General features: G+C 39.8%; 1 protein-coding gene across 3 annotated transcripts in view; it reads right to left on the reverse strand.

The window, feature by feature from the left end:
* Positions 1-14,993, reverse strand: part of LOC143279555 (uncharacterized) — a 56,811-nt gene that overhangs the window by 20,847 nt on the left and 20,971 nt on the right. For all 3 annotated transcript variants that reach the window (XM_076583638.1, XM_076583645.1, XM_076583629.1), the window contains exons 12-14: positions 7,142-7,324; positions 5,755-5,830; positions 2,894-2,974 (exon numbers count right to left, since the gene is read on the reverse strand). In XM_076583638.1, coding sequence (XP_076439753.1) covers positions 2,894-2,974; positions 5,755-5,830; positions 7,142-7,324 — 340 coding nt within the window. The remainder of the gene's footprint in view (positions 1-2,893; positions 2,975-5,754; positions 5,831-7,141; positions 7,325-14,993) is intronic.

The following is a 14,993-nucleotide window of genomic DNA, read 5'->3' on the forward strand; positions in this document are numbered from 1 at the left end:
CCATCTACAAACATTTACTTAAAAATCTGCACTGTATTAACTATAAGAACAATCTATACCTAAAAATATTTACTAAAAATTAACACTATATTAACAACAATAACAAAAACGATCTCCACAAATATTTCCTAAAAATCTGCACTAAATCAACAATAACAACAACAATCTCTATTAACACCACTTTAACGAATTCATTGCACTATAGTTTCAAAAAACAAAAAAAACCAAGCAACAATAATTTCTACCTACAGCATATTAATTAAACATTGCACATATCAACAACAATAACAACAATCCTCATTGCACTAAATTGGTAACAATAACAACAACAATCTCTATTCACAGCACATTAACCAATACATTGCACTAAATCAACAACAATAACAACAACAATATCTAAACAATCACAACAACAGTCTCTATCTACAACACATTAACTAATACACTGCACCATATCAACAACATTAACTCACTCGGGATCGATAGTGTTCACTCTTGCTTTTCCCTACAGATGGCCACATTGTTAGGGTTTGGAAAAAAAATCACATAAAATACAAAACATAAAGTAACTGAACTGGCTGTACTTGACCCACTGACCCCTCTCCCTCGTGTGGACACCACCCCTCTCCCTCTTCGCTGCCTTCCGAATCTTGAGTCACTGTCAGTACCTTCTTGCTGGTAGTTTTCTTCACTGCAGATACTTTATTCAACATCTTCATCATCCTTGTCAATGTTGAAACCTTCAGTTTCGAGCATTTCAATCACTTCAGCAGCAGTAAAAAGCCACTGTTGTGATCAATTTTGCTCCGAAAATTTCCAGTGTATTGCCTGCGACACCATTTTCGATACGTATGCAGATCAGCTTGTCATGTGGGGGGCCAAAGTCAATTGCTCGCCGGCGAGCGTGTTGTTACGGAATCTCACAATGAAACTTTCCATTTGGCCCTTGATACGTTCGCAATGCCCGGTGTAGCTGTGATTGTTATGCTACCTCATAAGGAAAACTTGGAAAAAATTTTAATTGTTGAAACTGCTATCGCATTCTGTCATCCGGAACTGCACCTTATATCAGGAACGCTATAGCGTTCCATCGTCCGGAGTGAGTTAACAACAACAGTCTCTATATACAGCACACTAACCAATAAAATATTAACAACAATAACAATATCTACAGCACATTAATCAATAAACTGCACTATAACAGTAACGTTAACAACAACAATATCTACCTAAAACACTTTAATCAATAAACTGTACTTTATTAAGAACAATAACAAATAACAATCTCTACAGCATATTAACCAATGTACTGAAGTTCTCAATTGGTTTTCTTCAAACCTATCCAACTGCTTCCAGATTATCTCTGTTAACAATTCAAAGTCTGATCCAACCCTGATCTCCTATGGTGTGCCACAAGGCTCTGTCCAGGGCCCCGTTCTGTTCATTCTGTAAACTGCTCCTCTTTCTGATGTCATTTCTGGTCACTCTGTTCTCCACCACTCTTTTGCTGATGATGCTCAGCTACAAAATTCTGCAGAACCTAACCAAATAGCCTGATTCAGTCATTGCAAGATTGCATTCTTGATGTTATATCTTGGAAGACATTCAACAAACTGAACTTAAGTGATGACAAAACTAAAGCTATGATTATTTCAGTCGGGTTTCTTTCCCTGCCTCTATTGTGGTTGGTGATGTCACAGTTCAGTTTTCTAAATGAGCAAGGAACCTTGGAGTCATTCTTGACCCAAACCTCAGTGTGCACATTCAGGTGGTCAATCTGATAACTACAGTCAATTGTGAACATCACAATTAACTCTATCTGTCAGTACCTCTCTGTTGAAACTAAAAAAGCTCTTGTTTCTGCTTTTGTGCTGTCACAAATCGACTACTGTAATTCTCTTCTGACAGGCTGTCCACATAAACTTCAGCGAATTCAAAAACTTCAAAATAATGCTGTCTGTCTGACTCTCAGAATCCCATGTACTGGTCACATTTCCCCCCTCCTCCCTACTTTACACTGGCTCCCCATTGAAGTGAAAATTAAATACAAAGTTGCTTGTCTCTGCTATTCTGCTTTCTACTCCACAGGACCTACCTATCTTTCTGATCTTATCAATGCTCACACTCCCTGGAGAACTCTTCCTCTGACTGCTACCTTCTGAAACTCCCTTGTGTCAATACAAGAACCTATGGTGAACATTCTTTCCTTTTTGCTGCTCCTCACACATGGAACAACGTTCTTCATCATATCGGTGCATCTGATTCTATCTCTGCCTTTTGCTCTTCACTAAAAACTCATCTTTTTAAAACCTGTATGAGCACTCTAAGTTTCCTTCTTCTCCAGCACCATCCTTGTCAGCTCACTTTGGATGCATGACAAATGAGAGAGGGATATTAGGGGGGAGGGGGTCAGAGGGTTGGGGGGGAGGGAAGGGTTTTGAGATAAGAATGATCATGAATGATTTATGTAATTTGTAACTTTTTCTTTCATGTAAAGCGCCCTGAGCTCTTAGAGAGAGAGGAAGGGTGCTATATAAATGTACATTATCATTAATATCATTATGACATTAAAAACAATAACAACAATATCTATCGACATCATATTAGCAAACAGCATTGTATCAAGTATAAAACATACATCCTGAATGCCGGACATCAATGTGCAACACACATTCTTGTATCAGTTATCTTCATTCCATTCCCCCAAAACACTCAATATCTTAACAGGTTTATCACATGACAACACTGATACGAAACACAGTGAACAAAAACCCTGAGAACTCTGACTGGATGAAACCCTACAAATCAATGGTGGTGTTCTCTAGAGACCTAGCGGATCTGACAAACAGGTGGCCTGATGAGCACTGTGTAAGCTGCAAACCTGCTGGCTGACCTGATGAAGAAGTTCCCTGTGCCAGTTCTGCTCTCCGAACTCTGCTGTGGGGCTGCAGACCGGGCAGTGGCTGGCTCGCTACTGAAAAAAAATATAAATCACCATAATTAATAACACTTATAATAATGGATACTTATTGGGCGATTTCCTCCCTTAAAGGGAGATCAAAGCACTTTGGAATAAACATTAAATACATACACACACAGATGCTGTAACTTATAAAAGGAAGAAGAAGAAGAAGAAAAGAAGATGTAATACACAAAAGCATATAACAGATTCAAAGGCTACGCCTATTTCATTACTTAATCACACACACACACACACACACACACCCACACCCACAGACAAACACACAAACATTATTGTCATCATGTTAATGCTACATGTCTGCATAAGTGTGTATATGTGTGTGACCAAAGACTGATTGAATAAAACAGGAATCGAATGGTGAGCGCCCAGTGGCAGATGTCTGCTGACTCTACCCAGGTAGGCAGCCTGTTGTGCAAATGACTCTATGTTTGTAAAGCACTCAGAGTTTGGTCTCTGACCGAGGATAGGTGCTATACAACTATCCATATCATTGTCACTGCTATCATTAGGGAAACAACAAATTAAACACAACACTACAGATCTGGACTGACCGAGGATAGGTGCTATACAACTATCCATATCATCGTCACTGCTATCATTAGGGAAACAACAAATTAAACACAACACTACAGATCTGATTCCATGTGAACAGTTCTGAACATTCCTAGGACAGCCACAAAAAATGCAAATACAGAAAGAAAAATTTAATTTGTGAAACTGATGGGCTTTCATTATTTATATATGTATTACCTCCTGAATCCAAAAAAGACGTTACAGATCAAGAAAAAGTGATACTGCAGAGTGGAGCATTCCCTCACAAACGGTTTGAATAACACCTTTTTATCACCTTGAACTAGACTTTCCTCTGACCTTGTCTTTCAATAAGGGTCATGCTTTGGAGTGACAAATCACTGTTCTGACCCAGATGAAAACCAGAACATTATGAATCTGCAGTGTTCTTTTGATTATATTGTGACCTTGACCTTTACCTTATGATCCTGACCCTCCACAGCTTTATGCTCTCACCATGACCAATCACCAGACTATACTTGATGAAGACTGGATACAAGAACTAGCCGTGGCGAAGTGGTTAGCGTTGCGGACTGACGGCTGGGAGGATGTGGGTTCGAATCCCAGCGGAGGTGGGTTTTTTGGCCCGTGGCCAGCTCCTACCCAGAGTGGAGTGTGCTGTCGGCTTAAATGGGGAGACTGGGACCACACAGTCAAGTGTCATCCACTTCAAGGATGCATCTTTGAGTGCGTTGCTCTAATTACCTGACCAACACTGCAAGAGTCTTAGTCTCAGGCCTGGTTAATGCCGGGATATCATTATGACAGGAAGAGTAGAGTACAGCCTTGTCACGCAGTCCCAAACCAAAATGAACCTCCATAGCAACATCGTCATCATCATTGTCCTCCTCCTCCTCCATCATCATCAATATAAACAAAACAGTCTCAAAGTCTCTGGTCTTTCATGCCCTGCTCTCATGCTGACCTCAGTTTCGATACCCCTCCACTTCTGTGCTTGGGGCGAGTCCTGTCAATGTCTTCAGTGTCAGCAGATTCACGGGGAGCTGTTGTTTGAGGGATGTGGTGGCGGTCTCCACTCTGGGAGGGACGCTCACTCAGTCTGGCTCCGCGACTAAGCCATTATTTCGTTAGTAGAGGGCTTAGTAGGTGGTGTCCTAAGTACGTTAAATCAGAACAGGCACCACTGAACACCACCGAAGTGACTCAGCAGCAGTGCAGGGTCTCCTCTGGTGTGTGGCCTTCTGGTGACCTAACATCAATGGCTTCCTGCGGACTGCCGATGCTGGAACTGTGACAGACGAACCCGGGTGTGGCCGTGTATGGGGGAATCTAAATGAGTGACGTGGTAGTAATGCCACTGAAACGGTGCAGATGATGGGGCAGCAAAAAACAACAACAACAACAAAAAAGACTGGATACAAGAGCCTAGCTCTATGATGACAAGCTGCCTCTAGTTTCATCATGCTGTGGACTTGACCACTGAATTTCAGTAGCACCCATTCTCTGACCCTGACCAGTCACTGTGCAACGTTTCATGACCATTCAGCACATGACATAAGTTCTATCATACCTACAAACTGTTTCTATTGTGCCATGTTATGACCTTGACCAATGACATCTGACAATGGACTGCAAGGTCTTCATGAAGTGAGCTGCAGAAAGAATTTTATTCAGTGTTCTGCCAGGTTTGGCTTCTCTATCAGATGTGATAACTGAGAAAATTTAGTATGTAGGCACCCATCCACCAGCCTGTTTTCCTATTTGCCCACCCATCCATCCATCCTGCGGTGTGTGTGTGTGTGTGTGTGTGTGTGTGTGTGTGGATCATAGTGTGAGTATGTGCATCATGGTATGTGTGTCTATGTGTGTGCATGTGCACATGTCACAATTTACGTTTCTGATATTTTTCTATCACATATAAGTGATTTTATGATCAAAGCATAATTTTGACATACATAATGTTTTCCATTTTGTCATAGAGCAAATCCTTGAAATTCCATGCTGAGAAACTGTCTATTTCTGACTAATCTGAGCTAAAACAAAATGTGACAGGATTCATATTATGATTACAATTCATCAGCTGTCCATTGGCAGTCATGAAGCATTTATAAATATTTGTAAAAGATAAACAGATTATCATTTATATCCATAAATAATAAACACGTGATTAAAATGGAAAGAACAAACAAGCAAAAAACAAAAAAAACCAACAACAAAAACAAAAAAGCAAAAACAAGTACCAGATGTCATTCATGTAAACAATATCAAAGGTAGATGATGACACTGATGACAGCTCTGACACAGTGCTGGCCACATCTGTCAAGAAAAACGTTCAGAAATTTGTCATTATACAAATAAACACAATCTGCATCATCATCTAACAAACACAATATCATTATACAAATAAACACAATCTGCATCATCATTTAACAAACACAATATCATTATACAAATAAACACAATCTGCATCATCATTTAACAAACACAATATCATTATACAAATAAACACAATCTGCATCATCATTTGATATAAACAATATCATTATATAAATAAACACAATCTGCATCATCATTTGATATAAACAATATCATTATATAAATAAACACAATCTGCATCATCATTAATTTTAAGAAACACAATATCATCATACAAATAAACACAATCTGCATCATCATTTAATAAACACAATATCATTATACAAATAAACACAATCTTTATCATCACTTAATAAACACAATATCATTGTATAAATAAACCCAATCTATATCATCATTTAATAAACATAATGTGTGCTCCGTTGGAGATCATGTCACATGCATTTACTGAAAAGATCATACTCATAGTGTGTGTGGTGTATGCAACAGCTGATTGGCTGGAGCTTTGCACTGTCAATCTGAAGGTCCAGGGTTTGATCCCAGTATCGGCACCGGTGGGTTAAGAATGGAGTCTTTTCTGATCTCCTAAGTCAACACATATGTAGACCTGCTAGTGTCTCAATCCCTTTTGTGTGTGTATACACATGCAGAAGATCCAATACACACATTAAAGGTCTTGAAATTCATGTTAGCATTTGGTGGGTTATGATCATGAGCACAAAAACAATCCAAACATGGGAGTTACAGCCCACAAATACAGCAGCAAGCGTGGGTTGTGTTGTTTTTCTTTTTTTGTTTTGGTGTGTGTGTGTGTGTGTGTGAGTGTGTGTGTGTGTGTGTATGAGAGTGTGTGTGTGTGTGTATATATACATGCGTGTGTCTGCATGTGTGTGTGTGTGTGTGTGTGTGTGTGTGTACGTGTGTAGGTGTGTGTATGTGAATAATGCAGCAATAACCTGCTGCTTCCAAGACCCTAATCCTAAAATTTCCAAACAGAATGAAATGCTGAAATCGATGACATTCACACGAGTGATGTTTGGGTCAGTCGCACACATCTTGGTGCAGTTTTCCTTCCTGCCACAGATGTAGCTGTTGGCACTGCCATAAAGATGAACGGTTCTGAAAAGCGACTGTTTTGTCATCACCACAGAACAAAATGAATTCTGTCTGCCAACAATACTACTTGGTACACATACATCAACAATACCAAGCATTAACAACAAAAACAACAAATGTTTTACGGTTGCTGACCATTGTCACTCTCATCAGCTGATTCAGCATCTTCTGGTTTCTCCTTCTTCTTCATGGAGGTGGATACGTTGACAGTCAGTGAGTCGTGTCGGTTCACACCACTCTGGTTCTGGGACGCCGGGTTGATGACAGACTCAGGCTGAGAGGTGCCGTCAGGCATGTTGCTCTGACTGCTGCCCTCCTCTACACACAAGGCATGAGACAGGAACTGAAACCATTGGGGGAGGGAGTGTTCCTTGCTTTTTCTTTTTTTTTTATGTACATACGGAGGATGAACTCTGTGTGTCAATGAGTGTGTGTGTGTGTGTGTGTGTGTGTGTGTGTGCATGTCTGTGTGAGAGAAAGAATGTGTGTGTGTGTGTGTGTGTGTGTGTCTGTGTGAGAGAGAGAATGCGTGTGTATGTGCATGTGTTTGCACATGCGCATGTGCATGTGCGTGTGAGTGTGTGTGTGTGTGTGTGTGTGTGTGTGTGGAATACTGAGGAAAGTGAGATGGACAGACAGCTAGCAAGATAGTTAGTTAGCTAGACAGACAGATAGAGAATGAGAGGGAGAGAAAAGAACATGGAGGAAAGAAAAATAGAGAGAGAGTGACAGAGAGGAGGAGGGACAGACAGACACAGACAGAAGACAATGACAAAGCATCTAATGATAAAAAAACAAAGAACAAGCATACACTACTACAGACAGACTGTACCATGCTATAAATAAAACACTGACAGCCATCAATGCTGAAACAGTACTTACATGCCTGCATGCATGTGCGCAGTAGTGTTGCTCTCTCTGCCTCAATCTCATATTCGTGTGTGCAAACAAACTCGCAACATACTTAGACACTAAACTTACACCACAATAAGCAATCAAATGCATAAACAAGTGTATGATGCAAGAAATGCAAAACACATTTTCTTGCAATAAGATAACGACTAAAACACACAGAGAACCAAAAAGGAAAAGTGAACAAAAATGTCAAATGCAGATTGGATTGATTGCAAATACTGTTTCGTCACAACAGATTTCTCTGTGTGAAATTCCAGGTAGTCTCCTTTCTTGTCCTTTTTTATTTATCTCCCTTGTTTTCAAGTCTGTAGATTTCTTTTACTACCAAAGCAGACTTATCTACAAACTTTTTTGCCAGGGGAAAAAAAAGTTTGAATTGTTCTTATTTTTCCTCTGGAGAAAGAGCAAAGAAATGTTAATGCTCAATTTTGTGGAGGATGAGACAACATCAAATCTACAAACCTTTATAAACCCAAGTTAATTTTTGGATACTTTTAAGACCTTAAAAAAGTACTTCAGTTTCTCCAAATGTTTCTGAACCTTTAATGACCATATGAACCCTGCCTTGATGTAGTGTAACAACTTCACATGTAAGTGTAGTCTGAATCTATTCTAATTTTTCCTTCCCAAATAATCTATTATTTTCAGTAGACCCACAGTCTTTGGTGGTAGATCCTCTGATTTGCTACAGCCAATGAGTGAATGACTGTACTGCTCCAACAGAATTTAAACCGCCACAGTGGTGTACAAGTAATCACCATCCATCAGATGATACCAATGCATGCACAGATACAGATCTATCACAGGCCTGAACTGACTGACTCCTAATCCAGACCTGCTAGGAAAAAAAGTATATAAAAAAAAGTAAGAAGCAAAATATTAAAAAAAAGAAAGGGGGAATGGAAGCAAAAACTACACTAAAGACAACACAACATAAACCTGTTCATGCTACATTTGTCAATCCACAAGACCATAAACATTAAAAAAAATATTGTAGCATAGCTTCTGCATCAAGAAGAAAATATCTTAAATAATCAAAGTCAAAAAGTGCAGAAATCACAGTCATGTCGGTCATGTGTGTTCGTGTGTGTATGTGTGTGTCTATTCATTCAAATATGCATGTGTTCAAGTGGGTCCATGTGCATCATTTATATACAATATGCATGTGTGTACTGCAGCAGCAGCAACGCCCCAACAGCTCGGACAATTTCCCTGCCCTCATCGCAGATCCAAACTGGGGCTCCATTTCAAAATGTGAGTCCACATTTTTCCAGTTCATCTCTAGTTTTAATGACTACCTTGAGCAATTTGATCTGGCAGAAGACAAGCACAAAAGACGAATGGACAGAGCGTTGGACTTTCCATCTGAGGGTCCTAGGTTCGCACCTGGTGGGATAAAGGGTGAAATTCTCTTGGGGGGTTTTTTTCTTGTTTTTTTTCTCCAAGGTCAATAAACATTCACCTGCTCCAGCCTTCATCCACTTTGTGTGTTCACACAAACAGAAGATCAAACATGCACATGAAGTTCCTGTGATATCTCTCAGTGTTGAGCAGGTTAGGGAAACACAAATATGTCTGGTGTACATCTCTCCAAAAAGAGTAAAGGTTGGATAAAAACAGTCCAACAAGCAAAAGCCCACTTGCTGACATGAAGGAATGTGTGAGTTACAGCTGATGAATGCAGAAGAACCAGCAGTGTACAGCAGCTTTTTGCCACTCACTGACCCACACACACAGAGTTGATCCCTCTTTGTAGCTCTCCACAAGTGAGTCATGGCAGTGCATAAGCTACTGAATGAAAGTTAATGCTTTCAAAAGCAAAATAACAGTGAAAAGTATATAAAAAAAAAGGGCTCAATTTTCATGTTTAGTGTTATTTCTTTGGAATATCTAACTGTGTTAATTTCAAATAATGGCGATTTTCTTTAGATGTTAAAAGCCACTTTGCTATATAGCCCTGAAATGCAATGTACAATGCGCTTCAAACAGCATGTCAGAAAGACCATCCAATTGGTGTTTTGTTAGACTTATACAGAATCATTTTAGGGATGTGAGGTGGGTAATAAAAAATCTGGATAAAAATTTGATGAAGAAAGTGTTTCACCTGAAGTGAAGCACAGATCTGATCTATTAGAGAGCTGTAGATCTGCATTCAGTATATAAGTACAAGAGGGTATGGATAGATGTATCCATGTACAACTGTGTTTGAGTGCTTTCTGCAAAAAGAAAGCTTTTACAACTTTCCACTTATGGAATTAAGAGAAGAAGAAGACAGAAGCAGACAGAAAGACAGACAGACAGACAAAGACACGGAGAAAGAGATCAAATACAATGATTCCCTCGGCGTTAGTGAATTTCAGACTAACCCCTTCACTGCTAGTACATTTTGCTATGGCCTGTGCAGAGATTTTCAGAAAAACAAGAAAATCATGCCAATGATTTTAATTTGCTTATATTTCAAAAAGTACTGAAGATAAGTGCATAAAAGTATATATCAAACAAGAGAGGCAAGGCCTTCAAGACTCACTTGTGATACACTTTAAAAAAAAAACCAAGCTTTTTATGTATTGAGTATAATTTCAAAATGTAATGTTTAAGATGAGAAAGATCAGTTTAAAGCAAATTAACTCCCCTATCATTACAGAGCAATTTCCCTTTTTTACTATCTGCACCAAAACGTTTGCAAAATAAATAAAACTTCCATGCTTAGCAAAGGAAGTTCCTGCTTGAACAAAAAATGATAATAATGACTGCTTTAGCTGTTGGGTCAGAATATCAGATCAAAGTGCCAAGTTTAGAGAATACAAAAAATATAAATATAACAGTAAATGCAGTTTGCATATAATTAGGCTTCATTCTTTATTTTTTTGTGCCCATCCCAGAGGCGCAATATTGTTTTAAACAAGATGACTGGAAAGAACTGAATTTTTCCTATTTTTATGCCAAATTTGGTTTCAACTGACAAAGTAGTTGCAGAGAAAATGTCAATGTTAAAGTTTACCACAGACACACAACCAGACAACCGAACACTGGGTTAAAACATAGACTCACTTTGTTTACACAAGTGAGTCAATGAAAGGAAAATGAACCAAGATTTTTTTTTTAATACTCACATGTTCAAATAATGAGTCAATCTGACAGAAAAATTCCATAAAATGCATTAATAAAAAAAAAAAATTGGGACTGTCATTCCATCATGTAGGTGCTACAATATCAACCAGTCTTTCTTGTGACTGTTGTGATCAACCACACACACTGTCAAGGCTAAGCAACAGTGTCTAGGTACATAAGACTCCAATACAGTCCACACAAAGAATGAAAAGGGTGTACTCACCCAGGATCTATCGCCAGTAAAAACACTGTGTGTGGTACTTGCAGAAACAGTCTTCAAGACACAGTTCTGATTTGCTGGAGCAGTCTGGGCAGTAGAACCCCACATCCTTTCTTTGTCCTTTCTTCCAGCAGACTCTGCACCTCCTTTGTGGCCAGGCCTTCTGTGGGGTAGGTAGGATGAAGTGTCGTCCACACAAGACAAACAACGTGGTCATCTTTAGCAGTGTCTTGGTCTTGGTCACCAAAAATCATGGCACTAATTACACCCTTCTGAAGTCCAGGAGCATACTGCTGTTGCCTGCTTTTTTTTTGTAGAGGATGTGTGCATTCAGCATAGCAATTTGTAGAAAATGCACATACAGCTATTTGTACCACTTCAGGGTTTTCCTTGTGACATCGTAGGGCTGCAGCTGTTGGTCATGATGGTCCATGGCACCCATGTTTTTGTTGTAATCCAGAATTGCTGGAGGATTGTTTACTGCCCTTTGGTCTTGCTGCTGCTGGTCTTCAGCTGTAGGTTTGTGGCAAGTTGTCAACTCCAGATGGTCCAGGATGAACATCATGATCATCACCATGCTGCATACCTGAAACACACTGCATAAAAGACTAAGTTTGTTGAGTTTTTTGGATTTTTTTTTTTTTTTTACATATAAAAAGATCATGAAATGGTACCATTTTATATCTGATTGCTTTCAGAAGCTGAAATACAAACACACACACACCTACTCCACCCCCCACCCCAAACCCCCAACACACACACACACTGAAACTGGTTCATGGTATGCTACACCCCCTTCATTCTCTCTTTCTCATACAAAACAAAATGACAACACACACACACACACACACACACACACTTCTACAAGTGTTGCATTTACAAAGTAATTTAGGCATACAATTTTGTATATCATTCTCCGATTTCAGTTTTATAAGCATCATCTCTTCCCCCCCCCCCCCCCCTCTCTCTCACACACACACACACACACAACAACAACAATAACAACAACAACAAACCAATACAAACTCGGAAACGAACACACAGAAAGCTCAAGGCGAGCGACACACGCTGGAGTGATGGCCTAGAGGTAACGCATCCACCTTGGAAGCGAGAGAATCTGAGTGCGCTGGTTCGAATCACAGTTCAGCCGCCAATATTTTCTCCCCCTCCACTAGACCTTGAATGGTGGTCTGGACGCTAGTCATTCGGATGAGACGATAAACCAAGGTCCCGTGTGCAGCATGTATTTAGCGCACGTAAAAGAACCCATGGCAACGAAAGGGTTGTTCCTGGCAAAATTCTGTAGAAAAATCCACTTCGATAGGAAAAACAAATAAAAATACACACAGGAAAAAATACAAACAAGAGAAGCAAGGCCTTCAACACTCATTTGTGATACACTTTAAAAAAAAATCCAAGCTTTTTATGTATTGAGTACAATTTCAAAATGTAATTTTTAAGATGAGAAAGATCAGTTTAAAGCAAATTTAAGTCCCCTAGCATTAATTACAGAGTAATTTCCCTTTTTTTACTATCTGCACCAAAATGTTTGCAAAATAAATAAAACTTCCATGCTTAGCAAAAGAAGTTCCTGTTTGAACAAAAAATGAAAATAATGACTGCTCTTGTTGTTGGGTCAAATATCAGATCAAAGTGCCAAGTTTAGAGAATACAAAAAATATAAATATAACAGTAAATGCAGTTTGCATATAATTAGGCTTCATTTTTTTTTTTTTTTTTTTTTGTGCCCATCCCAGAGGTGCAATATTGTTTTAAACAAGATGACTGGAAAGAACTGAATTTTTCCTATTTTTATGCCTGATTTGGTGTCAACTGACAAAGTATTTGCAGAGAAAATGTCAATGTTAAAGTTTACCACGGACACACAGACACAAAGACACACACACAGACAACTGAACGCCGGGTTAAAACATAGACTCACTTTGTTTACACAAGTGAGTAAAAAAATGGGTGGTACTGTAGTGTAGCGAATCGCTCTCCCTGGGGAGAGCAGCCCGAATTTCACACAGAGAAATCTGATGTGATAAAAAGAAATACAAATACAAATACAAAACAATGAGCCAGCCAGCAAGCCACGCCCCCTTGGGCTGTGATGGTCAGACACAGTACCCACGTGATTGACTCTCTCTCACTCACACACACTGATCAGTGACTGACGAAGCCACTTACCACAGCTAACACATTCAAAAAACACACAATGCAGTCCACGGCTGCTCAGCCGAGCACAAAATCCGGCTCTTTAGTTGGCCGAGCAGCATCTAGCGTCTTGGGTCAAAATTTTTTTAATGCCAGACTTTCCCACCACACTCTGTACTGACCGGCACATTCGCCGCGGTATTTCTGGCCCCGCGCGCCAAACTGGGACACTGCCTTCTTTGTTTCACTCAGCCCCGCGGCCCCCGCCCCGCTCTTCCCACCTTTTCACAGCATCCACACATTTCCTGCAGCGATTACAGAAAGTTGAATTATTGCTATTCCTGGTTGTATTATTGGAGTGCAGTTTGATTTGATTTACACAATTTCATTATTTTATCAACATCATCGTTTCATTTTTTTTTTTTTTTTACCTTAAAAATCTTCGTCTTTCTCGTGGAATGAAGGGCACGGCAGTGCCATAAGCCGACAGACACTCACCCCGCTCTCCATCCCCCTGCTGCTCACTCTCACCATGCTACAGTGTGTTCATTTAAACGTTTGTTGTGCAGCCAAGAAAAATCGCACAACTCAAAAGGTAAGCTAATCTGCATGCAGGCATGCTATATGTTCTGTGTGTATTTACGATGTTATTTTGCTAAACGCCTGTTTTCTTAGAGAGGGATTTAAACTTAACGATTTTTGCGATCATGTTTCTGCTTATCCTTCTCTTCTCTTTCTTCATTTATGTTTCAACCGTTGCCGCAACAACCGCTATGTAAGAAAACATATTGTGGTTGGAGTCAATGGAAAGCTTATTTTGTGTTCTTTTTAGAAAACCACTTCTTTAGTCGTTATTTCCGATCCATCCGAGGAGATGATGCGCGAAAGAAACAAAGCAGATTTACCGCCGAACAAGCGTACAGCGAGTGCCGTTGGCGCGGCCTGTTTGTCAGCCGCGTTTATTTATATCCATGCCCTACTTCCTGGGTTCACGAACTTTCGCAGGGCCAACTAAAGTGCCAGCACTGAACACCCGTGAGTCATATTCATTGTTACAACAAACAGAAAGCAAATAATAAACTGACGAACCTCGTAAACACCCACCTGCATCTTGAATCAGCTGAGCTTGTCTGTCTTCAGTTTTGTCAAGCAACTCCACCTCCCACCCCCCCTCCACTGTCAAAATCAGCGTCTTCGGCATCAACTTTACACAGTTCTATCTCATTCAGTCCACAATCTTCATCTCCACTGTTTGCATCGTGAAAGAATTCTTTCAATACAAGTGCAAGTGTTGGGGTTTGTCTGCGTTCAGCCATGGCTTTGCAAACACAACTTGAGCTTCATACAAACTTGCAAAACTTTCGCCATAAATATGATAATCCAATGAATAATTTTAGCTTATGGAACTCAGGAGATAAAGAGCTCTCAGGGGAGCTAATTTAATGGTTTGCAGACTGTATTTTCTGTAATGCGGGACTCGAAACATAGAACGTTGTAACATGACGTATGGCGCATGTCAATACAGCATTGGTGAGCGACATTTCATGACATACGCCGTATGTCAATAGTGCAGTCAAGAGGTTA

Source organism: Babylonia areolata, chromosome 1 (assembly GCF_041734735.1).
Source record: "Babylonia areolata isolate BAREFJ2019XMU chromosome 1, ASM4173473v1, whole genome shotgun sequence".
Taxonomy (NCBI): Eukaryota; Metazoa; Mollusca; class Gastropoda; order Neogastropoda; family Buccinidae; genus Babylonia; species Babylonia areolata.